General features: G+C 48.5%; 1 protein-coding gene across 4 annotated transcripts in view; it reads left to right on the top strand.

Annotated features, from left to right (window-relative positions):
* The first annotated feature begins 928 nt into the window (after positions 1–928).
* RNF144A (ring finger protein 144A) overlaps positions 929–25,568 on the top strand; it is a 128,776-nt gene continuing 104,136 nt past the window's right edge. The window contains exons 1-2 of one of the 4 annotated variants that reach the window (XM_061433381.1): positions 1,539–1,619; positions 10,551–10,760. In XM_061433381.1, coding sequence (XP_061289365.1) covers positions 10,737–10,760 — 24 coding nt within the window. In that variant the 5' untranslated portion in view covers positions 1,539–1,619; positions 10,551–10,736. Of the gene's footprint in view, positions 1,023–1,460; positions 1,620–10,550; positions 10,761–25,568 lie in introns of those variants that run through there. The other 3 variants (XM_061433387.1, XM_061433385.1, XM_061433384.1) reach the window with 3 other exon arrangements.

The following is a 25,568-nucleotide window of genomic DNA, read 5'->3' as shown; positions in this document are numbered from 1 at the left end:
TGGTAATCTACAGAAGCATCTGCATCCGTGTGGACACATTCATCACTTCCCCGGATACTTGCTCTCATCCATCCATCCCTTCATTCATAAGCAGTATCACACAGTGCTTTCCTGGCTCCACAACCCCTGTACAGAAGGGCCGAATATATTTTCTGTGAAGCTCAGGCCTTTATGCAGAACCATTTTCATCTTCTGGTGAGAGGCTGGGGTAACCAAGTGTCGTTAGAATTCTTCCCATTGTGCCTTCTTTCTTGAATGATGACATTTATACAAAGAATTTGACAGAGACATCAGAAGCGCTCATTCATATTTGGGAGGAATTCATATTTAAAAAGTTACCAGAATAACTTCTCAGTGTAGATGAGACAGATTTATTATTATTTTTAAAGATGTGTATGTAGTAGGGGAAGATAAATTATGCAGTGTCACGATAGCTAATATTGTAGTTTGGGGGGAAATGAGACAAAATACAGCTAAGGATTATGAAATCCTTAAAATTTTCCAGTTATGTTGAGATTGCTCTTTGCTTATTTTCCTTATTTAATCCCTGCCAAGATCTCTATGACCTCTATGACCATTAGTAGTTTTCAGATAAGAAAATCAAAACACAAAGAAGTTAACTAACTTGCTCAGTTAAGGTCACTGGACCCATTAGGTGATGGTACTAAACTGCAGAGTCAACACTGGAGGGTGTGGTGTTAAGGACGAAAGCGGTGAGGGTGGGTTTTCCCATACTTCGGGAGAAGAATCTATGTATTGAAGGGGGCATTCTTTCATACCCATCAGTAGGTCTTGTTCAGGTACGCATGCTGGAGACAGAATTAAATACCTGTGTAACTTCTAGTTATTTGGGGGAGTGGCAAGGAGAAATCTTACAGGAAAATTATACCTTCAAATACCTTTGGCTCTAACAAGCTCGAAACCGTAAGGCAGAGGAAGTCAACAGCCCAGAACTGGAACTCGGGAATCCACAGAGCCGAAGGACCAGACGAGCCCGGGGCTCCATCCGTCCAGCAGGTCAGGTACGGGGAGGCAAAGACCTTTGGCGCGTTGATGAGATGCTAGCTTAGAAAGGCCCTCAGCCTTTACGCACGGTCCCCACCGCCAGGGCATGGAGCCCAGGTTCCGGGAGCCCGGATCTGGTCCGAAGCGGCCCGGCCGGTTCTCTTTCTATCGCCGCGCTAAGACTGTTTTGGGTCCCCCATTCCTCTCCCAGCTTGCCGATCTTTGTGCCCCCGAGCGTCGACATCAGGGCCCTCGTCTTCTGGCTGCCACCTAACCGAGGCCGCGGCGTTCCTCCGGGCAGCTTGGGGTCCGGGAGGTCCTGGGGGAGCCTGGGTCCCCGCGGGCCTCGCGCGGGCGGCAGGGGGCGCTGCGCGCCGGGCGGGGCGGGGGCCGAGCCCGTGCGCCCCGCGTCTTTGTGCCGCGCGGCGCCGCCGCCCAGTCTCCCCCCGCGGGCCGCGCGCCCCGGCTGGAGGGCGGGCGGGAATAAAGGGCGGCTCCGCGCGGGGCGGCGCGGACAGCCAGCCTCGGACCGCGGACCTCGGTGCTCGGAGCCCCGCCCGCGGCCGAGCAGGAGCGGCGGCCCCCACCCCCGGGCCCCGGACGCGCGGGATCAGGTGGGTGACGCGCGGCCCCTTTGTGTCGGCCTCGCCGGGGCGGGCGCGGCCGAGGGCCCCGGGGGAGGTGGCCGTGCCGAGCGGATCCGGCGGCGGCGACGGCCAATCCATCCCCGCCAGGGGCGCCTTCCCGGCCCTGCCCTTGGGTGGCCCGGGTGCCGCCGCGTCCCGGAGCTCCGGCGGGTCCCCGGGGCGGCGGGGGCGGCCTATGGGGTCCGGCCGGGGCGATCCGGCGGGGCGCGGGCAGGAGGCGGGCAGGTCAGCCCGGCCGCGGTGGGCCGGCGCCGCGTCCTCCGGGGTGCACATCCCGGCTCCCGGGACCGCGGCCGCCCGCGTCCCTCCAAGCCGTCCCCTCCCCAGGGGCGCGCAGAAAGTTGTCTGCCACCCCCCACCCCCCATCCTACCCTCCAGCAGGCTCCCCAGCTCCCCTGCACTGTCCTGGGCACCCAGCTCTGGGCCTCCTGCGAATCTGGACGATCAGGTCCCGAGGAGGAAGGGGTTACTCACTGCGCCCTCATCATCTCGTAGATGTCCAGCTCCAAAAGTTCTCTCTCCCTGCCCTCTTCCCAGCGACCAGGCACAATCATCATAAAAAGCCCAGTCAACAAATAGCCTGTGCTGGCCTCCTGCCAGGCCTTAAGGCTGGGTGAGGAAACCCAGGGGACTATCCCCAGGGGATCCTGTCCTCCGTGAGGTGAGGGGGATCTGGTCTCCGAACTGGAAACAGACTCAATTCTTGCTTTGATGGTGGGAAGGAAGCCCTTTCCCAGGAGTGGGGCCTGGGGATCTGATAAGGACGCATTCCAGGCAATCTGGCCAGGGGCAGGGCAGATTAGCCCTGTGGATAAAGAAAGTGTGAGATCCAGAGAGCAAGGTGAGGACCGCCTGCCTGAGAACCCTGGAACTTCCCAGGAGGGAGAAGCCGGGGAAGGAGGGTCTGGACTGCTGGTGAAGACGGAATTGAGTCAGAGCTTGGCGGTGGGACAGGTTCTGGGTGGCCAGAGGGAACTGGCCAGAGGAGGAAGGGAGAAGGGACACAGGTGTGTACCTTGACCTTACCCTCGGACGTGCAGCCCGTGTGCTCCTTGGATGTGGTCCCTTTGGGATGGTGCCGAGAGCAGGTTCTCAGGAGAGGGAACTGAGATCCCCTTTTCCTAGTCTTCTAAGGGTTTCTAGTGCCTTTTCAAATCTTACTTTTATTATTTTCTAGAGAGTGCAAAGGAATTATGACTAGTGTGGTCAGATAGGGGTAGATGGTGAAATGTGGAATTCCAGGCCAACCTATGGCCTTGATCCTGTGGCAGTGGGAGCCATAGATGGTTCTGGATGGTTCAGAGAGTGGGCTGGACCCCCACTGAGAGTGGGGAAGGTGGCTGTGAGGGGTGGTCTGTTGTGGAAGGTGTGGCTTGTAGTCCCCCTGGTACTTCTCATCAAAGGTCAGGCAGGGCTTGAGAACCTCAGGAAAAAGCAAGATGCAAACAACCTGATTTTAATGGGAGGGGAGTTTTCCAGATCCAGCATCATTGGAGTTCGGAAGTTTGTGTAAAACGAAGCTCTGGTTCAAATGTCAGGATCCTTGGAAGGGAAACAGGTGAACCAGTCAGATGCTGGGGGTAGAGCTGTGGCCAGTGGGTGATGGTGTGGGCTCCCAGGGGCCTGAAAGATGTGGGTGTTGAGACCTGCACGAGCACTTTCAAACTCCTGTGCTTTATAAGCTTGTCCAACGTCCTGGCTTTAATCAAGTGTGCTCATCGCACCCAGATACTTGCCCAAGTACAGGGCTTGGCCTGTGGACTCCATGTGGTTTGGGACTCGGAAGGGACCTCCCACACTTCAGTGGACGCTGCTGGCATTCAGCGGAATGAACGTGCCATTCGGCCAGACGCCGGGAGCCACGTCGCCTGTGTTTTCCACTGTGGTTCATGGTTTGGCCCCACTGCCTTCTTTTGTGCAAATTTCACCTCCCTCTTAGGAGCCTCTCTCTCTCTGGTGTGGAAACAGGGAAAGTCTGTCCACACGGAGAGTGAGCATCACAGCTCACTGGTCATCACAGATCCCCAGTCCAGCCGCCCATTGTGACTGAGGACACTGTGGACTGGAGGGGGAGGTCAGGGGTGCGGCCACAAAGAGAGCCGTGGCCAGCTTGGGCCCAGCACCAGCCCTCCTGATGGTCTGCTGTTCTTTCTCTGGCTCCATGCTTAAACTGGAGGATGGAGACGTGTCTGCTGCCCTTGGGGTCTGCTGGTCTGGAGCCACTTCAGGTGATTCTTCCAGGGGATCTGGTCAAGCGAGGACCTGCCCTGGGTCCCTGGGGTGTGGACAGTCAGGGGCAGCCAGGAGGCTGTGAGTAGAATGGAATACTTCAACGGAAGATGGACCCTGTCGACACTCACTTGGGGGAGTTTCCTACCTTCGAGGTCCAAGGATTGAGTTGAAGTTTCTTTTCTTTGAGATGAAAAGTCATCCGAGGTCATCATTTCTGGAAGCAGTCTCCTCTCTCCTTTGTTTCTGCATCACTGACACTCATGGACACCTTTTCTTAATTAGATGAAGAAATTAAATGGAAGCAACTGTTCATATACCTGCTGGGGAGTTCGGCTGAAGGACAGAGCCTGTACAACTTTCGAACCCAGCTCTGTGACCTTGAGCAAGTGTCTTAACTACCTCGTGTGGCCCCAGTTGACCCCCACTGTGGAACTAAGATGTTGGTCTAAATGATCGTCCAGATCTGGATATAAGAATGTGCTGCTTTAAAGGTCTCTTCCAGGAGCATCAGTCTTTACAATGCAACCATCTTTAAGAAATTTTGCAAGATAAAAAATTATATATATGTAAATATTTATATATATGTATCAGTTTCAGACAAATGGTTTTCTTCAGAGATGATAAGTTGAGAGATGGGGCTTTGAAGAGGGTCATTCCTTGATGATGAGAGTCTGTATCTTCTTTCTTTCCTGGAGTTTAAAGCCTGGATCTGATGGTGTTTCCTGATTAGCCTGTAGGTACAGAGAGAGCAGGACTTTCTCTAAGGAGCAAACTGATGAGCTGGATAGAGTGTTACGAGAAAAATAAGTTCCTGGCTGGCGTGATGAACTGTGCCAACTAGGTGATATGCAGTTTCTTGGGGTCTAACTTTGGAAAACCAGGAAGCAGTGGATGTTCATTTAGCCTTTCCATCACCAGGTGCTGATGGGAAGTGCTCTGAGTGCTGTGGACCCAATTCTCAGGTGGTCCATAGAAAGGACAGGCATCACTAACTTACCCGATCTACAGGGGAGGGGAGAGGCTTAAGGAGCCCTTATGGAGTCCAAGGCCAGGCACTTGGTACATGCTAAAGCCAGCGTGGAACTCAGAGCCCCTTGGAAAAAGGGTATGTTCCCTGTCCTTGAGGAGGCTACGATCTGGGCGTTGGGAAGCAGCCAGTCACAGATTGTTCTGGCTCTGGGGTCGGTACGCACAGTGCAGGGGGGCATGGTGAGGAGTTTGCCCGCTGGAGCTGGTGAGGCAGGCTGGGTCTTGAAGACAAGTCCCTGTTGGCAGGCAGATGAGGTCAGGGTCACAGGCTGGGCCCGAGAGCAGCAAGAAGCTGCCTGGGGGTGCAGGGAACGTCGGGCTGGTGTAGTGGGGCTGTGCTGGATTTGTCCTGCTGGGGGGTGACCCTGTCTCTGAATCCTGTTCAAAGCAAGACCCCCCAGCTGCAGCAGCATTGCTGTCACTTCTGGAACCTTCTGGATGGTCCCATCAGCGAGAGTTCTTTGGTTTTAGTGCCTCTGTCCTTTTTTGTCTCTCTCCCACCCCCCACCCCCCACTCTGCCAGTTTGCTTGTAGAGGAGAGGGTGTCCCGGGAAGATGAGAGGAAGCCCAGCTGCAGCCCAGGGTCTGCTTGCTCTGTCTGCAAGGTCACCTGAGCGAGGCTGCCGTGATTCCCCAGAGGGTGGCAGCCCGACCTGGTGGGCAAGCACCAAGCTGGAAGTGCAGCCTCTGAAGGATGCCAGTGCAGCTGGGGTCATGCCTGTTCCTGCCAGCTCTGCTCTGCAGGCCAGGACACGGCAGACCTGCTGGGGCAGAGGATTCCAAACCAAAATACTGACTCTATCTCTCAGGCTAGGTTATCGGTTAAACAGGGCTTCACGTCTGTCCTTGGAACGCCTCCCCCACAGTGGTTGACCTGGGACATATTTTAATTTCCAGAGGGTCAGTTTTCAAGCAGTCCTTTGAAACGGGGCATGTTTGATGTTGGGGTACCAGTGTCTAAAGGTGATCTGGAGGGAGGTGGGACTGTGCCAGCTGCACCCAAGGAGCAGCAAAAACTGCCTCTCAGATTCCCACTGACCTGCTAGCCTCACAGGCAGGCAGGGAGCTGTTCCGTGATGCTCTGTCTCTTGCATCTGGGAAGTGGTTCCCGGACCGTGGCAGGTGATATGTGTGTCCTGCTACCCACCCTCCATGGTTGGCTCCTCTGCAGTTGCTCCGTCATTCCAGGGTAGCCCTGCCAGCCAGCCCCTGCGTCCCCCCTCCCTGGTGAGGCTTGTCCATGGAGGGGTAGCCTTCAGGACAGAGAGGCTCTTTGCTCCCCTAGCTCGTGGGTGGAAAGTGTGCAGACCTTTGTGTTAGGGGCCTCTTCCACCTGAAGGTAAATCATCTCTTCATTGGGTGTCCCAAAGCCAGAATTATTCAGGCGTGTGTCACATCCTGGGACAATCTTTGTTCCTTCTCTGTGGTGTCTCTCCTCCACTCCCCGCCCCCCTCTAGGCTCACCACTGACCCAGAAAGTTGACAACTTTCTGGCTGAGACACCGCTGCTCATGAAGTCACAGCTGTGCCTCTGGAGTGAGGCTCTGTAAGTTTCTCCTGGGTTCCAGCCCGTCTTTCCATGCTGATCTCTTCGCAGCCTCCACACTTAGACCCTGAAACATTCTCCCTCCGCCTCCAGGTGTCAAATTCCTAATGATCCTTCCAGGCTCCACAGGCATATTGCCTTTTTCTTAAAGCTGTGGAATCACCGATGTGGGGGCCGTGGAGGCTGACTCCTCCAGCAGTGGCGTCTTACAGAGGAGGAAATGCAGGCGTGGAGCAGAGAGGGAAGAACGCAGGCCCGGGAGCCCCGTCAGGCCCCTTCCCTTTCCAGCCCGAGCATCTGTCTTCCTCCTGCCATGAGCCGGGAGCCTCTTCTCTACCAGGTGTTTCTATGGCGACTTTTTTTCAGAACCTGCAATTGCACTTAAGCTCTCTAATCTAATTTTTCTGTAACTTTATCCTTCCTTTACTAAATTGCAAGCCCTACAAATGTAGGGACCTATTCATTTTAACATTCCCTCAGTGCCCGTCATGGTGTCTCTAAATGCATTTTTGCTCCATGATTGAATCCATGGGAAAGAAACCGGGTCCAGAAGGGAACGTGGGGTAGGTTATTGACGAGGAGATGGGATCCCGGCTCGTGTTCTGGTCTCCAGCAGGATCTGAACAAACAGAGACATGCTCTGTCTTTGGGGAGGTCCAGCCACAGAGCGGGACACCGCAGGACTGTGTGGGGCCGAAGTGGGTGGGGTGTTGGCTTGTGGTGCAGGGATGCACCACAAGACCCAGCCCACGGGTGGGCCTTCTGGGATGTCGGGGGGCGGGCTGGACAGTCCCGAGCCACCTGGACATGGGGGCAGGCACCCCAGTTCCAGAGTTAGGTGGCAAGCCTTGCATGGACCAGTTGGAGGGGGCCAGGGGGCCTGAGCTCCGTAGCGCAGGGAGGTCGAGACAGGGAAGGGGTTGTGCAGGGCCCAGCCAGGGAGACTTGATGGGGGGACAGTGACCCCACTAGGGCCCACCCAGGTGGGTGTTATGGGAACTCCAGTGAGGAAATGACTGCTGGGAAGTGGGGTGAAGGTGGGTAGACCTTGAAGAGGGGTCACTGGAGAAGGGGGCGCCCTGTGCTGGTGTGGGAGGGGGCAAAGAGGATGTATTCATGAGGATATCGGGGAGCCTGGGCTGGGGGTGAGTTTCCATTGGCGTCATGAGTCTGAATCTTTCTAACGAGAGGGAGAGGTGCTCTAGGTAAAGAGGTGGTTAGATTTTCTGGAAAGAGTGTTTTGCAGAGAACGTGGTGGGGACCCTCGCTTCACATGGATGTGCAGAGTGGTCAGAGGGTTGGTGCAGCCAGGGTGTGTGATATGACCCGCGGCAGTGATCCTGTTCTCTGTCCCCAGGGAGTCTGTTTCTTGGGTGTCTTCCCCTCTCCTTCTGTGCACGGGGCCAGTTTGCATCCAGAAGCTGGTGGTAGGCTGTGTATTCCAGGAGCAGCTTTGCTCTGGCAAGTTTTGAAAGTCTGCAGAGACCCTGGGCAGGGGGACAGGGGGCAGCTGTTTGTTATGCCATTGAGAACAGAAAGAAACAAACAGTCCCATAAATTAATTTTTCCTGACACCCTGATTGCCACACAGTGCTTCTTGGTACCACACGCACTGCTCAGAACAGTCCTAGGAAATGGAACAAAAGAGCTCCCTGCAGACTTTCAGAGCTGGGCGCCTTGGGATAATTTAAATTTGTTGGCGGGAACTGTGTATTTCTTCCTAATCGCTTGGCAGGGTGAGGCGGTCCCAGGGCTCCTGCGGACCAGACAGAGCTGGCTGTCCCTGCTGGGAGCTCAGTCTCTTCTTTCTTCTTTATGTCTCCACTGAGCCTTAGCTGGGGGCCTTGAGAACTGAGATGGGCTGGTTGTGGGAGGCAGATATGGGTGGGCCAGATGTATTAGAAGGAAGAAAAATAGGATCTTTATTACGTCAGCTCCTGGGACCCTAAGAAATTACCTCCGTTTCCAAGTTTATTTTCCGTCTAACACTCTCAGTCTCACTCACTGTTTCCTTCCTAACTTCTCTCTTGTCTCCAGGCAGGGAGTGATGCTATAGACCCAGGGTTGTGTGCCCCCAAATTCGTGTGTTGAAACGTAATCCTCAGTGGGATGTTGCTAGGAGGTGGGGACTTTGGGAGGTGATGAGGGTGGGGACTTCACGAATAGGGTTGTTGTTCAGTCACAAAGTCATGTCTGACTCTTTGCGACACCATGGACTGCAGCACACCAGGCTCCTCTGCCCTCCGCTATCTCCTGGAGTTTGCTCAAACTCATGTCCATCGAGTCGGTGATGCTGTTTAACCATCTCATCCTCTGCTACTCCATTGTCCTTTTTGCCCTCAATCTTTCCCAACATCAGAATCTTTTCCAATGGGTCGGCTCTTCCTATCAGATGGCACAGGACTGGAACTTATTAGCACCCATCACTTCGTAGTAAATAGAAGGGAGAAAACTAGAAGCAAGAAGCAGTGACAGATTTTATTTTCTTGGTCTCCAAAATCACTGTGGACAGTGACTGCAGCCACGAAATTAAAAGACGCTTGCTCCTTGGAAGGAAAGCTATGACCAACCTAGACAGCATATTAAAAAGCAGAGACATCCCTTTGCTGACAAGGGTGGGTATAGTCAAAGCTGTGGGTTTTCCAGTAGTCACGAACAGGGTTAGTGGCCTTATAAAATAGACCCCAGGGAGCTCTCTAGCCCCTTCTCCGTGGGAGGACACGGCGACAGAACAACTGTCTTGGGCGGGAAAGTGGCTGTCACCGGACATTGAATCCACTGGCATCTTGATCTTGGATTCCCAGGCTCCTGATCTGTGAGAGGTGGGTGTCTATGTTTACAAGCCGCTCCATCTGTGGGATTTTTTATTAGGGAAGTCCGGATGGACTAAGATAGGCAAAAGTGTTTCATCACCAGTCACATTGGGGGTGAGACCCCCCACTGCTGATCATCCTCTGAGACCCAGGTAAGGTCACATTCCCAGATGCCAGGGCCTCAGAGTTCAGCATGTATTTTGGAGACACAGTTCAGCCCATAGCACGCATCTCCCAGTACCACGGAGTACATGTGCGTATGTCCTTGTATGTTACTGTGTGTTTGGCCAGCAATGGAATACTCCCTGTGTTTGGTGACACGCCCCAGAAGGGGCCAGTTGCTGGCCTTGGGTCAGCTGCCCCGAGGACTGGGGTCTTTTTGAGGCAGCCCCGTTCTGTGCCAGGCCCTGGGGCAGTCGCTGGAGAGGGGCAGTTGGTGTCGGATCCATTTGTCTGCTTTTTAATCATGGAAGCCACTTTTTCTGAAAGTGCGTGGCTGTCTGTGTTTCTGTCTCATTGCTCTGGGCTGGGTGGCTCCTGGTGGGAGTGAGAGAAGACAAGGAAGCGAGAGATCGCAGGAGCAGGTAGGGTGGGACAGGACAGGACCGAGTTCCTGGCATTCCGCGTGGCTGGACTGCCATCTAATAATCGTCTTTGCTGCTCTTACCTGATCTTCTTTGAAAGACAGAAATCCAAACAGGGTGACATCCAGGCTATTGTGCACGGGGCTTAAATGTTCTTGGTATCTCTCCAGTGTGGTGCCAGCACACCCGAACCTCTGTGGGTATTTGTGGTTTTGGGTGCTGTGAGGGCCAGATGGCATCACTGACTCGATGGACATGAATTTAAGCAAGCTCTGGAAAGCTGGTGATGGACAGAGAAGCCTGGCGTGCTGCAGCCCATGGGGTCGTAAAGAGTCGGACACGACTGAGTGAACTGAACTGAGGGCCAGAAAAGCACAGCCCTGTCCTGTTCATTTCTGATTCCCTCTAACACCTGGCACGTGGTGCCTGCTGCACAGTAGGTGCTCAGTGAATGTTTGTTGAACTTAGTAGGCATCTGTTCCCTTCAGAGACATTCAGGTCCAGAAACAATCTCATCCATTCATTCATTCTTTGTGTTTATTTCATTCATTCATTTGGCAAAACCTTTTTGGTCCTGGGGGTTCAAAGGCAGATTAAGGAGTAGACTGAAGGTGAGGGCATGGGGAGTGGGCAGGTAGGGGGCTGATGAGGCTTTTCTAGAACGTGAGAAATGGAGTATTTCTTGCCTTATCAGTAAACAAGGATGCCACGGTCATCAGCGATTACAGCCCTCCCGTGTGAGCTGGTGAGCCCTAAGGGTACTCAGGAAGGAGAAGAATATGTACAATCTAACAGCCGTGGGATCGCAGCCACTCCACACGGGGAGCTCCCCCGGGGAACCAGAATGTGAAAACACAGGATACTGGCCCCAGTAGCTGAGATGCAAATGAAAGGAATGATTGCGGTGAGCCCAGACTCTTGCATCTTCCCAGACGTGCACGAGCGCCCTGTATGCCTTCGTGCTCAGTCGTGTCCGACTGTTTGTGACCCCATGAACTGCAGGCTACCAGATGTCTCTGTCCATGGGATGTCTCAGGTAAGAATACTGGAGTGGGTTGCCATTTCTTCCTTCAGGGCATCTTCCCAAACCAGGGATTGAACCTGTGTGTCCCGCATTAGAAAAACACTAAAATCCTTAACTTGGGATGTGTGGTTTTCTTTAATGAACAATAATCTTTTGATGTTTGGACTACCTGCCCTTTGTCGCAAAATTTCTGTGTAACCTGGCCCCTCCCCTTGCTTCCTCATAGCAGTTCTCTCAGGGTCACGTGAGATGCTGTCTCTCTGGCTTAAAGTCCTAATAATTCCCACTGAATAAAACATGACTCTCAACTCTTAGGTTGTGAGAGCTTCCCTGGTGGCTCAGATGATAAAGAATCTACCTGTAATGCAGGAGATCCAGGTTCGATCCCTGGGTTGGGAAGATCCGTTGGAGAAGGGAATGGCTACCCACTCCAGTATTCTTGCCTGGAGAATCCCATGAACAGAGGACTCTGGTGGGCTACAGTCTGTGGGGTCACAAAGAGTCAGACACGACTGAGCAACTAACACTTAAGTTGACAAACAAGATCAGTGATCAGCAAGACAGGTATCAATCTCTTACACTTTTGCAGTTTTGTAAATTTCAGTAACTTATATGTAGACTACATCATGTGAAATAACAGGTTGGATGACCTCACAGGCTGGGATCAAGATTGCTAGAAGAAATAGCAACAACCTCAGATAGGCAGATGATACTACTTTAATGGCAGAAAGTGAAGAGGAACTAAAGAGCTTCTTGAAGAGGGTAAAAAAGAGTGAAAAAGCTGGTTTTAAACTGAACATTCAAAAAACTAAGGTCATGGTATCTGGTTCTATCACTTCATGGCAAATAAATGGGGGAAAGGTGAAAACAGTGACAGATTTTTATCTTCTTGGGCTCCAAAATCACTGTGGACAGAGACTGCAGCCATGAAATTAGAATATGCTTGTTGCTTGGAAGAAAAGCTATGAGAAACCTAGACAGTGTATTAAAAAGCAGAGACATCACTTTACCGACAAAGGTTCATATAGTCAAAGTTATGGTTTTTCCAGTAGTCATGTACAGATGTGAAAGCTGGACCATAAAGATGGCTGAGTGCTAAAGAATTGATGCTTTTGAACTGTGGTGTTGGAGAAGAACAGCAAGGGGATCCAACCAGTCCATCCTAAAGGAAATCAGTCCTGAATATTCACTGGAAGGACTAATGTTAAAGCTGAAGCTCCAATACTTTGGCCACTTGATGCCAAGAGCCAACTCATTGGAAAAGACCCTGATGCTGGGAAAGATTGAGGGCAGGAGGAGAAGGGGGTGACAAAGGTTGGATGGTTGGATGGCATCTCTGACTCAATGGACATGAATTTGAACAAACTCCAGGAGATGGTGAAGGACAGGGAAGCCTGGCGTGCTGCAGTCCGTGGGGTCTCAAAGAGTGGGACACGACTTAGTGACTGAACAATAACAAGAAGTGTCAGTTTCATTCTAGTGAAAACAACCAGTTGGGATAGCTAGGAATTTCCATCCAGCGACATTGCTCACTCTCCATTTCTCCTCTCTGTGAAATAACTCCAGCTTAAAGGGCATGCTTTTTAATATGCTCAGTAAATATTTATCCAGCCCCCTTCCTTTGCTGGGTCCTGTGCTATGGAATGTGCAAGCGGGAGTCTTTGTCCTGAAATGAATGTGTCCTTCCTTCAGCAGAGTGGCTGGGAACGGTCTTATCTGTTAATACTTTAATCGCTCCTAGGATTCCTTTCCTTGGGCCTGCAGCCATGCTTCCTTGCTGGTGACCTTGTTTTCTTCCCCTCTCCAGCCACGTGCAGCTGGCCCAGACTTTCTCCAGGAGGACCTTGCCCACTGCAGAGTGCTGGTGGGAGGCCTTGGGCTGTGTCCCGGGGCCTTGCAGATAAGCCTTCTCCCTGGGGGGGCAGGCTCTCTTGCTGGTGCAGTAGGAGCAAACCAAAGGGGCTGGGGGTAGAGGGGAGAGTGGGCAGAGGGTGGGGCTTTCGAGCCCTTGCACTGCAGCCAGTCCCATGTGAACTGTGCCCCGAGTGTGTAAAGTGTCTGGTTTCCAAAATCTAGTGTGAAAAACAGAATGCAGATTATCTCAATAATAACGTTGAAGTTGATCACACGTTGAAATGATTTTAGTTTGGCTACAGTGAGTTAAATACTAAAATGAATTTCCTTTGCTTCCTTTTCCTTTTTTTTTTTTTTTAATGTGGCTCAGGGGTTAAAGTGTCTGCCTGCAATGCGGGAGACCCAGGTTCGATCCCTGGATCGGGAAGATCCCCTGGAGAAGGAAATGGCAACCCACTCCAGTATTCTTGCCTGGAGAATCCCATGGACAGAGAAGCCTGGTAGGCTACAATCCACGGGGTCGCAAAGAGTCGGACACGACTGAGTGACTTCACTTCATTCACTTCACTTCACCAGGACATTTAAAATTACAGATGCGGCTCTCAAGTTTCCTAGACTGACGATCTGAAGAAGGGACTTGGGGAGGTGCTTTTCTTTCGTGGTTCACAGACCCTGCGGCCAGCCCTGCCTGTTCTTGAGGCTGGCTGCATGGGGACTTGATGCAGCCAGCCCTGGTGGGCCAGCCAGGAGCGGGTCCAGGCCTGACTTGTGCAGAGTTCGTTGTCACCGGGACTGTTCTCTCTTGGGTTTAGTCCCAGATGCTTGACATTCCTGCTCAGCGGGGCCCATCCTCTTCTCAGCAGCCTGTGTTACTCAGATTCAACCATTCTGCTGGCTCCATTCAGTCCCAACACAGATGCAAGAGTCTGTGGATTTTTATGTCTAATGTGTAAAATGAGGGGCCTGCTTTAGAGGAACTTAACATTTTTCTTTACCAAACTCTTTAGTCCTTGAAATCTGCCTGGACCCTGACCTTTTTTTGGTCCAGTCTCTAGGTCATGTCCTACTCTTTGTGACCCCATGGACTGCAGCACGCCAGGCTTCCCTGTCCTTCACCGTCTCCCAGAGTTTGCTCAAACTCATGTCCATTGATTTTGACCTTTGGCCTCAGGTTAATTGTCACGAGCCCTCCTGATTTTCCCATCCAAGTCCCATGTGTCTCACAGCATCCACACTGCTGGCCTTTGAACCTCAGCTCCGGCCGCCCGCTGTCCAGGGTCCAGTCCAGCCGCACCCACCCCTGAATGCCCAATGGAGGCTGATTGAGAGAATCCTCTCCCACACCCGTGCCATCGTGGTGAATCCTGCTACCTGCTCCGGGCCCAGGGCCACACATCTTGCCCAGGGATGCAGGAGGGTGTTGCCTGCAGCTGATCAACTGCCCACCCAGGTGTCCGGCTCCAGCTGACCTCTTAAAGCTGCTGCCCTCATTCCTGGCCGTGGTGCCGGCCCTGTTTGCATCCTGGCTTCAGAGCCACCTGCTCTTTGCTCCTGCATCTTTGAGATGTGTCTTTTCGCCCACCTGTCCCTTCTCCGGCCTGCTGTCCTTGGCTGGCTGCCGTCGCTGGACAGCAGTGGTGGTCCAGGGCACTGCAGGGTCCCCCGCCCCCGCATCACCTGCTTTCCTCTGCATCCCAGGCTCGTCTCAGCTCCCCCGCTTTGGCACTGTGCCTGCTCCTGAGATGCTCCTGGCTCATCCCCCTGCTCCTCTTCCTGCCTGTTCCTGGGAGCACTGCGTGGCTCCCTCAGACCCCATCACATTCCTGATCTGCCCTGGCATTCATGGTAACGTGGAGTTGAGTCAGCTTGTACTCCTAGGGACAGCAGGCACAGTGCCTAGGGCCCGTGAGCTTTGCAATATTGAATATTTTAAAAATCCTGGAAATAAGCATTAGCTCCAAAGTATTAAAAAAAAAAAAAAAAAGCAAGACAAAAACCAAAAGCCTTCGCCAAAGAGAGTTGATGGTAGCACCTGTGTTGTGTTATGTTGACAAGATATAACCATGATTTAGTCAACTGAAAGTTAAGACACAGTTACGTAGAAAATCGTGTTTACCCTGAAATAAGCGTGCTTTTTAGTGTTTGGCTTGATTCGCTGAGGCCTCTGGGAACGAAACCTCCCCAAGTTAAGCACTACCCTCCACACTTCTTGCTTTCCCACCTCTGCCTGGCACCAGAAATGAGACGCAGACTTCCACATTTATTTGTCGCTCTCTTGGCTTAGTGACCCTGGCCTGTCACTCCATTTTGAATTCCCAGCCCAGGGCCTGGTACATTCTGCTTCACTATACTAAACTTTTAACTCATCTCAGTACATTAAATGGAGAAGGCAATGGCACCCCACTCCAGTACTCTTGCCTGGAAAATCCCATGGATGGAGGAGGCTGGTAGGCTGCAGTCCATGGGGTCGCTAGGAGTTGGACACAACTGGGCGACTTCACTTTCACTTTTCACTTTCATGCATTGGAGAAGGAAATGGCAACCCACTCCAGTGTTCTTGCCTGGAGAATCCCAGGGACGGGGGAGCCTGGTTGGCTGCCGTCTCTGGGGTCACACAGAGTCGGACGGGACTGAAGCGACTTAGCAGCAGCAGCAGCAGCAGCAGTACATTAAAAACATAAATAAGTACAGGACATTAAGATCCTGCTTGAAGATTTACATTTTGTTATTTTCTGAAACACTGCCCATATGGTAGTTTTTAAAACCACTGACATTTATAAACTGACTCCACATGACAAAAACCCTTAGATGAGCTGCTAATAAAAATAATCATTCAGAAGCTGAAAATGCAGTTTGTATGATTTTAGCTTAAATTGTATGTGGAGTTTTCCTTCCGTGGACCCTATGTGCTTAATCTGCACCACGCTGCTTGCTTAGACATTGATCTTGTTATTGTTTAGCTGCTAAATCGTGTCCACCTCTTTTGTGATCATATGGACTGTAGCCTGCCAGGATCCTCTGTCCATGGCATTTTCCAGGCAAGAATACTGGAGTGGGTTGCCATTTCCTTCTCCAGGGGTCCTTCCCTACTCAGGGATCGAACCGGCATCTCTTGTGTCTCCTGCATTTGCAGGCAGAGTCTTTGCCACTGAGCCACCAGGGAAGTCTAGACAATGTAACTACCATTTTGTTGTTGTTTGGTCACTAAGTCGTGCCCGACTCTTTGCAACCCCATAGACTATAACACACTAGACTCCTCTGTCCTCCAGTATCTCCTGAAGTTTGCTCAAGTTCATGTCCTTGAGTCAGTGGTGCTATCTAACCCTCTCATCCTCTGTTGTCTACTTCTCCTTTTGCCTTCAATCTTTCCCAGCATCAGGCTCTTTTTCAATGAGTCAGTTCTTTTCATCAGGTGGCCAAAGTACCAGAGCTTCAGCTTCAGCATCAGTCCTTCCAGTGAATGAATATTCAGGGTTGATTTCCTTTAGGATTTACATGTTTGATCTCCTTGCAGTCCAAGGGTCTGTCAAGAGTCTTCTCTAGCACCTAAGATTATATGATAGCAAATATATATCTTGGTGGTTAAGATAAAGGATATTTCTGGGTTAAAAATTTTTTAAATTGAAAAACAATTCAAAGATAAACTAGCTACAGGGAACGTTTGCTAATACGATGAAGTGGGCTCTTCTGCAGAGCAGGAACCTTTGAAATATAAATTGTGTTGCCTCAGCAGAGGAAAGGAATTTCTAGGTCTAGGCTGGGGGAAGGGGTGACTGAAGGATAAAGGCATGACTTTTGTTTGCAGCTGCATAATTACTTCAAACAGTCGTACTTTGGAGAATTTTGCTTGGGAAAACGATACTGAATGTGGAGAAAAAGAAATGCTTTAGGCCCAAAGGCTCTTCATTTGTTTGTTCATTTTAAATAATAGCCCCAAATGGAGAACATCTAAATTTGGACAAGCAAATATCCTGCTCTAATTTCATAAGATTTTTGGAGATGGTGGGCATAGGAAAATGTTTGTAATATATCACTAAGTGAAAACAGTTATGAGACTGAATTGTATGTACACTATGTGTACAGATATGGAAAATATACTGAAGACGGGAGTCCAGGCTCCTCCTATGGACTTTTTCATTTTCCTACTTTTGATTTTTAAAATTGTGGTTCTAATTTAATTTTATAGTGAAATTATTTCAGTTTAAAAGTGGTCTTACTTGTAAATTCTGCCCAATTTACAATGTGCAGACTCTTGCGACCCCATGGACTGTAGCCTGCCAGGCTCCTCTGTCCATGGAATTCACCAGGCCAGAATACTGGAGTGGGTAGCCGTTGCCTTCTCCAGAGGATCTTCCCAACCTAGAAATCGAATCGGGGTCTCCTGCATTGCAGGCGGATTCTTTACCAGCTGAGCTACCAGGGAAGCCTTAAATTCTGCACACCCTCCCCCAGCAGTTTATTGTTTCATACACAGCAAATATATTTCAGCAAATAACCTTGTATGTCAAGTGGATATTTTGCTGCCGGGGCTTAAAGAGAAGTGAGGGCGAATTAGTAAACACCTGTCCAGTCAGTTAAAGAGATAAAGCAATGTGAACACTGACATTTTCCCTGAAAGGGGACTCTTTGAGGCTTGCTTTTAGCTCACGTGCTTGCATCTGAGCAGTGGCGGTCAAAGTCAGGACCTTGACACTGGCCTCATGAAGTCCAGGCATCTGTGGCTGTTGTCACTGCTGAGCAGAGCAGAGCAGAGCAGTACCACAAGGACAGTGGCTTGGAATCCTTCTCCAGACTTCACGTCCCATTGGAAACTTCTGGAAAGACCCTTAGCCTCTCTGTAAATGGTCCCAGTTTGTTCACGAAAACTGAGGCTAGTACTAGGGCTGCTTCTTTTACAGGCTCCTCTGAGGACTGCATACATTGCCAGTGAGAAGCTCTGAAGGAGAACATTCAACATCCATCAGAAGGCAGATGCACAAATAACCCTTCCGAGTTTCGAGAGCAAGGAGGCAGTCAGATGTAAGATGTGAGGCAGTGGTGAGGCATCTGGGAACTCGGACAGACACTGCCTAATGCACTTGTATCCCATCTTGAAAGCTCCTCCTGGTTGAATAAAATATTGCCATTCTGGTCCACAAAAATGGAAAGTATTAGACCCATTAAGCCTGTTATTTTCTCTAGCTTTTCAGCTCTTTCTGTTTAGCACAGCCTAAATGAAATAGTGCCATATTTCTTCCTTTACAAAAGTTTTCTCTTTTGATTGTTGTTTTGCTTTAATTTTTTGGTGAAAATGCCCCAAAGTACTGCATTGCTGATAGATATAGTAGAGACTATAGCTATGGACTGAGGTTAGTCATTCATGCATTTTTATGTCCAGAGTTCACAACCCTTGTGTTTTATGTATCCATCTTAACCAATACAATTTTAGCTTAACTAAATATTTATCAATTTCATTGATCTTTCAGAGAATCAGCTCTTGATTCTGTTGCTTTTCTGTTTATGATTTCATTGATTTTTGCTCTAGTTTTTACAGTGTCTTCCTCTGCTTGTTTTAGGCCTAAAAAAGCAAGTTTTGGTTATTAATTTCAGATCTTTCTTCTTTTGGAATGTATGCATTTGATGCTATAAATTTCCCTATAAGCAGTGTATTTGCTCCAGTCTGCTCATCTTGATAAGTTATGGTTTTATTTTCATTCAGTTCAAAATACTTTTAAATTTCTCTTGAGACTTCTTTGACCAGCGTGTTATTTAGAAGTGTGCTGCTTCATCTCCAGATCGTTGGGAATTTTCCAGCTACTGTCCTGTTACTGACTCCCAGTTTCATTCCATCCTGATGTAAAGCATACTTGGTATGATTTCTGCTGCTTTTGTTAATTTGATAAAATGTTTTATAGTCTTGAATGTTCCATATGAACCTCAAGAATGTGTATTCTGCTGCTGTTGAATGGACAGTTCTGTGTGTCAAATAGATCAAGTTGATTGTTTAGTCCTGTTCAGGTCAGCCATGTACTTAACTGTATTTCTTCTTGTTGAATCTTGTCCATTGCTGCTGCTGCTGCTAAGTCGCTTCAGTCGTGTCCAACTCTGTGCGACCCCATGGACTGCAGCCTACCAGGCTCCTCCGTCCATGGGATTTTCCATGGCAAGAGTATTGGAGTGGGGTGCCATTGCCTTCTCCGTGTCCATTACTGAAAGGAGTGGAAATTCTCTAACTATAATAGTGCTTGTGTACTTAGTCACTCAGTCGAGTCCCATTCTTTGCAACCCCCGTGGGCTGTAGCCCACCAGACTCTTCTGTCCATGGAATTCTCCAGGCAAGAATACTAGAGTGGTTGCCATGCCGTCCTGCAGGGAATCTTTCCAAACCAGGATGGAACCTAGGTCTTCCATATTGCAGGCAGATTCTTTACCATCTCAGCCACCGTTTCTCCTTGCAGGTCTGTTAATTTTTGCTTCCATATGTTGACACTATGCTGCTCATGCATATGTATTTAGTACTTTCATGTCTTCTTGGAGAACTGACTCCTGTATCTTACGCAGTGTCCCTTACCCCTGATGGTTTTCCTTGGTCTGAAGTCGGCTTTGTTTGAAATTAACATAGTTGCTCCAGCTTTCTTTTCTTTAGCATTGACATACGGGTCTTTCTCCATTCCTTTATATTTAACCTGAGTCTTTTTATTTAAAATTGGTTTCTTTAAACAACATATCATTGAATCTTATTTTTTTTTATCCACCCTGGAAATCTCTGACTTTTAACTGGTGCAGTTAGACTTTTCACATTTAAAGTGACTACTGATATAGTTGGATTAGTATCCACCATATTTGAAATTGTTTTCTGTTCATGACATCTGTTCTTTGATTTTTTTTTTTCTCCTCTATTTTTCTGACTTCTCTGGTTTTGAGTATTTTGTATCATTCTATTTTATCTCCTCTATTAGCATATCAGTTAAACTTCTTTTTAATATCTTTCTGTGGTTGCCATAGAGTTTGTGCTATATATATATTTATATATTTTTTTAATACTAAACTAACTCCACTTTCAGGTAACACTGTTCCACTTGATGCGTACATAGTAAAGATTCAGAGTATTTCTGATTATTCTCTACCTGCCTTTATGATTTTATTGACATTTTTTTCATTTATCCATATTCTGACGTTGCTATTTCTGCTTTAAATAATTTCTTTTAGATCAATTAAGAAAGGGAAAATGGATATTTTCATTCATTCCTTCTCTAACTTTTCCTGTGTTTATGTTGATCCGAGTTTCTGACGTATCATCTTCTTTCTCTCTGAAGAACTTTACACTTTTTGTGAGGCAGGACACCTGGTGATAGATTCCTTCAATTTTCGCTTCTCTAAAGAAATATTGGGTTGGCCAAAAGGTTCGTTCAGGAAGCTGAACGAACCTTTTGGCCAACCCAATATTTATTTTTCTTTCACTTTTGAGGGATATTTTTCTTGGAAGTAGAATTTTAGTGTGGTGATGTTTTTCTTTCAACATTTTAAATATTTCACTCCACTTTTTACGTGTGGAGAGACTTCTCTTTTTCTGAAGAGAAGTCAGATCTAATTTCTTATTCCTGCTCTTCTACAGGTAGAGTGTTTTTTTCTCCTTCATTTCTGCTTTCTTTCATGATTTTAATTCAGTCTTTGATTTCTGCAATTGAATATGACGTGCTAAGGAGCGCCTATTTTGGTATTTATCCTGTTTGATGTTCTTTAAGCTTACTGAACCTGTGGTTTGGTGTCTGTAATTGATTATGGAAAATTCTCAGCCATTCTTGCTTCAAATATTTTCCTCCTCTGTTTTCTTTTTTCTTTTTCTGACATTCTAATTATGCATATGCCATACTTTTTGAAATTTTCCTACCATTCTTGGATGTTCTTGGTTTTTTTTTTAATTATTATTATTTTTTTTTTCTGTTTGCATTTTAGTTTGGCAACTTTCTATTGACCTCTCTTCAAACTTACTGACTTTTGTCTTGGCTGTACTTACTCTGTTGATGAGCCTGACTTAGACATTTTTCATTCTTTAAAATGTTTTTGTTTTCTAGCGTTTCCTTTGATTCTTTAAAAAAAAAAATCCATCTTTCTGCTTATATAACTGTGGATGGAAAATATCGCCTGCCAGTAAATGAAGGATGTTATGGACATCAAGCCAGCATCTACAGAAGCTGACCCCAACTGCACACCATGAGGGTATTCAGGATGGAGAAAGTAGGACCCTGGCCCCAGGTAGCCGAAGTGCTCATCAAAAGAGTGATTTCAACGAGCCCAGGCTCTTGCATTTCATCTTCCCATACATAGAAAAGTGCTAAATTCATTAACATGAGATATTGTTTGTTTGTTTTAATTAACTGTAATCTGGCTTAAAGCTCAACATTCAGAAAACTAAGATCATGGCATCCGGTCCCATCACTTCATGGCAAATAGATGGGGAAACAGTGGAAACAGTGGCTGACTTTATTTTTGGGGGCTCCAAAAATCACTGCAGATGGTGATCGCAGCCATGAAATTAAAAGACACTTACTCCTTGGAAGGAAAGTTATGACCAACCTAGATAGCATATTCAAAAGCAGAGACATTACTTTGCCAACAAAGGTCCGTCTGGTTAAGGCTCTGGTTTTTCCAGTAGTCACGTATGGATGTGAGAGTTGGACTATAAAGAAAGCTGAGCACTGAAGAATTGATGCTCTTGAACCGTGGTGTTGGAGAAGACTCTTGAGAGTCCCTTGGACTGCAAGGAGATCCAACCAGTCCATCTTAAAGGAAATCAGTCCTGAATATTCATTGGAAGGACTGATGTTGAAGCTGAAGCTCCAATACTTTGGCCACCTGATGTGAAGAGCTGACTCAATTGAAAAGACCCTGATGTGGGAAAGATTGAAGGCAGGAGGAAAAGGGGATGACAGAGGATGAGATGGTTAGATGGCATCACCGACTCAATGGACATGAGTTTGGGTGAACTCCGGGAGTTGGTGATGGACAGGGAGGCCTGGCGTGCTGTGGTTCATGGAGTCGCAGAGTCGGACTTGACTAAATGACTGAACTGAACTGAATCTGTTACTGAACTGAACTGACCTGTTTTTTGTTTTTTTTTTGCTAAACTTCTATATATCCTGGCTCTTCCCTTACCTCTTCGGAGCAGTCCCTCACAGCTATCTGAAAAACTGTCTTCTGGGCTTAAGTCCTCAGAAAATCTGCCAAATCAAATGTAATTCTCAACTTCTGGGTCGTGCATTTTTGTCACTTGACATATCCCATTGGCTCTTATATTTTGTCTGCGTTCCCACAAAGAGCCCTTAATGTATTAACCACAGCTATTTTAATCCCCTGTGTGATAATTCCAGTATCTATGTCATGTCTGAGTTTGGGCTTGCTCTGTCTCTTCAGATTGTAATTTCTCTTGCCAGCGGTATGCTTTGGGGGTTTTTTGTTGATAGCGGAGAATGATGTGTTTGTTAGTAGGAACTGAGGTAAAAGGCCTGTAGGGTGAGGTTTTGTGTTAATGTCATAGGAGCTGAACTGTGTTTAATGTGTGTGGTAGCTGTAGGTGCCAGAGGCCTCAGAGTCCTCTCGTGACCTTTTTTGTCTTCCCTGATGCCTTTGGGGTTTCCTGAGAACTCTTCATTAGAGAGTGTCTGTTTCCCGAAGCTCTCTGAGCTGTGATTCACTGTCACCAAACACACACACACACACACACACACACACACACACACACACGGGCGCCTTATTAGCGGGGCTGTTAGCTGAGGGGCAGGGGAACATTGTGTGTGCTGAACATTAAACCTCAGTCTTTTAAAAAACGGTTCTCTTATTTATTTGGCTGCATCAGGACTTAGTTGAGGCCTGCAGGATCTTCGCTGGTCACTGCCCTGTGGGGTGCAGACTCTAGTTGTAATGTGAGCCCGATAGTTGAGGTGGGCGGGCTTAGCCGGGTTTCCCAGGTGGCTCGGTGGTAAAGAATCTACCTGCCAGCGCAGGAGACACAGGAGACGTGGGTTTGATCCCTGGGTCAGGAGGATCCCCTGGAGGAGGAAATGGCAACCCACTCCAGTGTTCTTGCCTGGAAAATTCCATGGACAGTGGAGCCTGGGGGGACACGCCTGAGCGCACACACACTGTTCGCACTAGGTGGGCTTAGTTGGTCCCTAGCATGTGGGATTTTAGTTCCCCACCCAGGGTTTGAACCTGTGTCTCTTGCATTGCAAGGTGGATTCTTAACTAGCCCACTAGAGAGCACCAGGTAAAGTTCCATACCTGACTTCGCAGGCAGGGTACCTGGGCTGAGTTCTTCACAAGAGTCCCTTGGGTATCCTGCTCCTCCTTGGGTGAGCAGGACTGGAGTGGGATCATTACGGCTCCTCAGGTTCACTGAGGCCTGAAGACTGGGCCTTTGTTATGTAGACAGTCCTGGGCCTATCTCAGTTGGTTTTTCTTCCCCTCTCCTAGCCAGAGCCAGGAATGAATTTTCTTGACTCCTCGCTGTGACAACCTGGTGGACTTCCTGGAGGTCAGACCCACCAAAGTGTGGGGCCCCCTAAGATGGTGGCCCCAGGGAGTTTCCTTTCTCACTCAGGTTAGCACATCCTCAATCCAGCAGTTCATGAAAATGAACACGTGCGTGATCCCATCTGTCCTGACCCTGGCGGAGTCTCCTTCCCGTGAGCAGATCTTGGCTCTGACTTGCTGACCTCTCCAGATTTCAGATGGGTCCTTTGCCCTGTACTCTCAGTTTTCTGATGAGTCAACAAAATAGCAGATTGTGGGTTTGTTCAGGCCTTTATGCAAGAATGGGAGTCACAGCTCGTTCTGTGTCAGCGCTGAGACCTCAGATCTCCACGCTCACAGTTTTCTGCCCACGTGTGCTGTTCTGCCTCACTCTCGTTCATTCAATAACAGACCTCCTGAGAGTGTCAGCCATGGTAGTGTAGAGGACACCAGTGGAGACCAAGGCACTCAGAACTGTGGCATGAGCCTGGAGAATTTTGTAGGTCCGGGCCTTGACTTTCTAACCTGTGTGCTTAGTCACTCAGTCGTGTCTGACTCTTTAGGACCCCCTGGACTGTAGCCTGCCAGGCTCCTGTGTCCTGGGAATTCTCCAGGCAAAAATACTGGAGTGGGTTGCCATGCCTGCCTCCAGGGACAGGGATCGAACCCAGGTTTCCCAAATTGCACGCAGATTCTTTACTGTCTGAGCCAGCAGGGAAGCCCATAAGTAAAGGAAATTTCTGTTCTCTTCCAGCTATAAATCTAACCATCTCTTTCTTCTAAATTACTCATGGTATTTTGCAGGATATTTTGCATAGGGTGGGTGTTCAAACTTTCCTTCATTAGCCTCATAACTTTTTGCCCTTTGAAGCAGGATATAATTATCTGGATAATCTTTTCTTGTCTAATTTCATCATTCTGTCATTTATGGGACATGCTATCATGGATTTACAGACATGAGGCATTTATATATTTTTGAAAAATATAATGAATGACTTCAATAGAATTTTTCCAGGAAATATTTTATTTAAATTTTGGCTTTTAAATTGAAGTGCACAAGAACCCAGACACAAGAGGTCACATATTGTATATTCCATTTGTCTAAAGTGTCTGGAATAGTAAAACCGTAGGGACAGCTAATTTCTGGTTACCAGGGACCGGGTGGAGTGAGAGAGGAGATTAACTGCTTTAATAGGTTCTGTTTTGGGGTGATGAGGATGTCTTGCAACCTGACTGAGGTTCTGCTTGTGCAGCATTGCGTGCGTGCATGTTTAGTCCTGTCTGACTCTTTGCGACCTCATGGACTGTAGCCCGAGCTCCTCTGTCCGTGGAATTCTCCAGGGCAGAATACTGGAGTGGGTAGCCATGCCCTCCTCCAGGGGATCTTCCTGACCCAGGGACTGAACCCAAGTTTCCTGCATTGCAGGCAGATTCTTTACCATCTGAGCCACCCCACTGTGATGCATGGAACACACTGAATTGTTAACTTTAAAATGGTTGAATTTATGTTATGTGAATTTCACCTCAGTAAGAGTTACATCTAGTACATTAGCCATTCAACAGTGCAAAACCTTTTATCATGCAAAGCGATTCTTCCTTCTGCCCCAGGCCCTTAGTCTTCTGAGCCAGAGGCATCTGCTGTCCGTGCTTACTGGCACTTCGACACCAGCCCCCGACCTCCCTTTTTGCATGGCAGATGCTGCATGCAGCTTTTCTTCTACTTAATTGGAGCTTTTCCCTATCAGCATGTGAAAAATCTACCTTTCTCTTTTTCAGAGCTACATAGTCAAAGGAATTATTTTCTAAGTTCTTAAAAGGTACACGTTTCATGTCACCATTCTAAATAAACTGTTCTTTCCTGTTGTAATGCCTCTACTATAACAAGCCGCTTAATTTGTGCCTAATTCGGTATCCAATTGGGGAAAGCAATCTGTTCTTTGTGAGCAGGTTTAAGCCTAAGGATTAGCTTCATTTTTATGAGTCATTTCTTAGAATCAGGAAGGATGATGGTATCAGCCCAGTGCCTTTTATCACAGCAAGAGAATTGAAAAGAAAACTCATTTAATTAATTGATAGTTAATGAGCCCATGAATCTGTTCCATAGCTATAATTTGACAAATATCTCCATTGCTGAAGAATGAGTTATATTTTCCCGAGAAGATCAATGTGAAGTAACAAGTAAGTGCAGGACAGCTCTAGAGGGCTGACTGTGGGGCCCTCTGTCTCTCCATGTGCAAGACTATTAGTATACAATGTTCGGAGACAGAGCTCGCTTTATAGACGCAGGACAAGACCTCTATTCATATCACAGTCAAACACATCACACATAGGAAAGCCTCCGCT

This window comes from Bos javanicus, chromosome 11, assembly GCF_032452875.1.
Source record: "Bos javanicus breed banteng chromosome 11, ARS-OSU_banteng_1.0, whole genome shotgun sequence".
NCBI classification, from domain to species: domain Eukaryota; kingdom Metazoa; phylum Chordata; class Mammalia; order Artiodactyla; family Bovidae; genus Bos; species Bos javanicus.
This window is presented reverse-complemented; position numbering and strand designations above follow the sequence as displayed.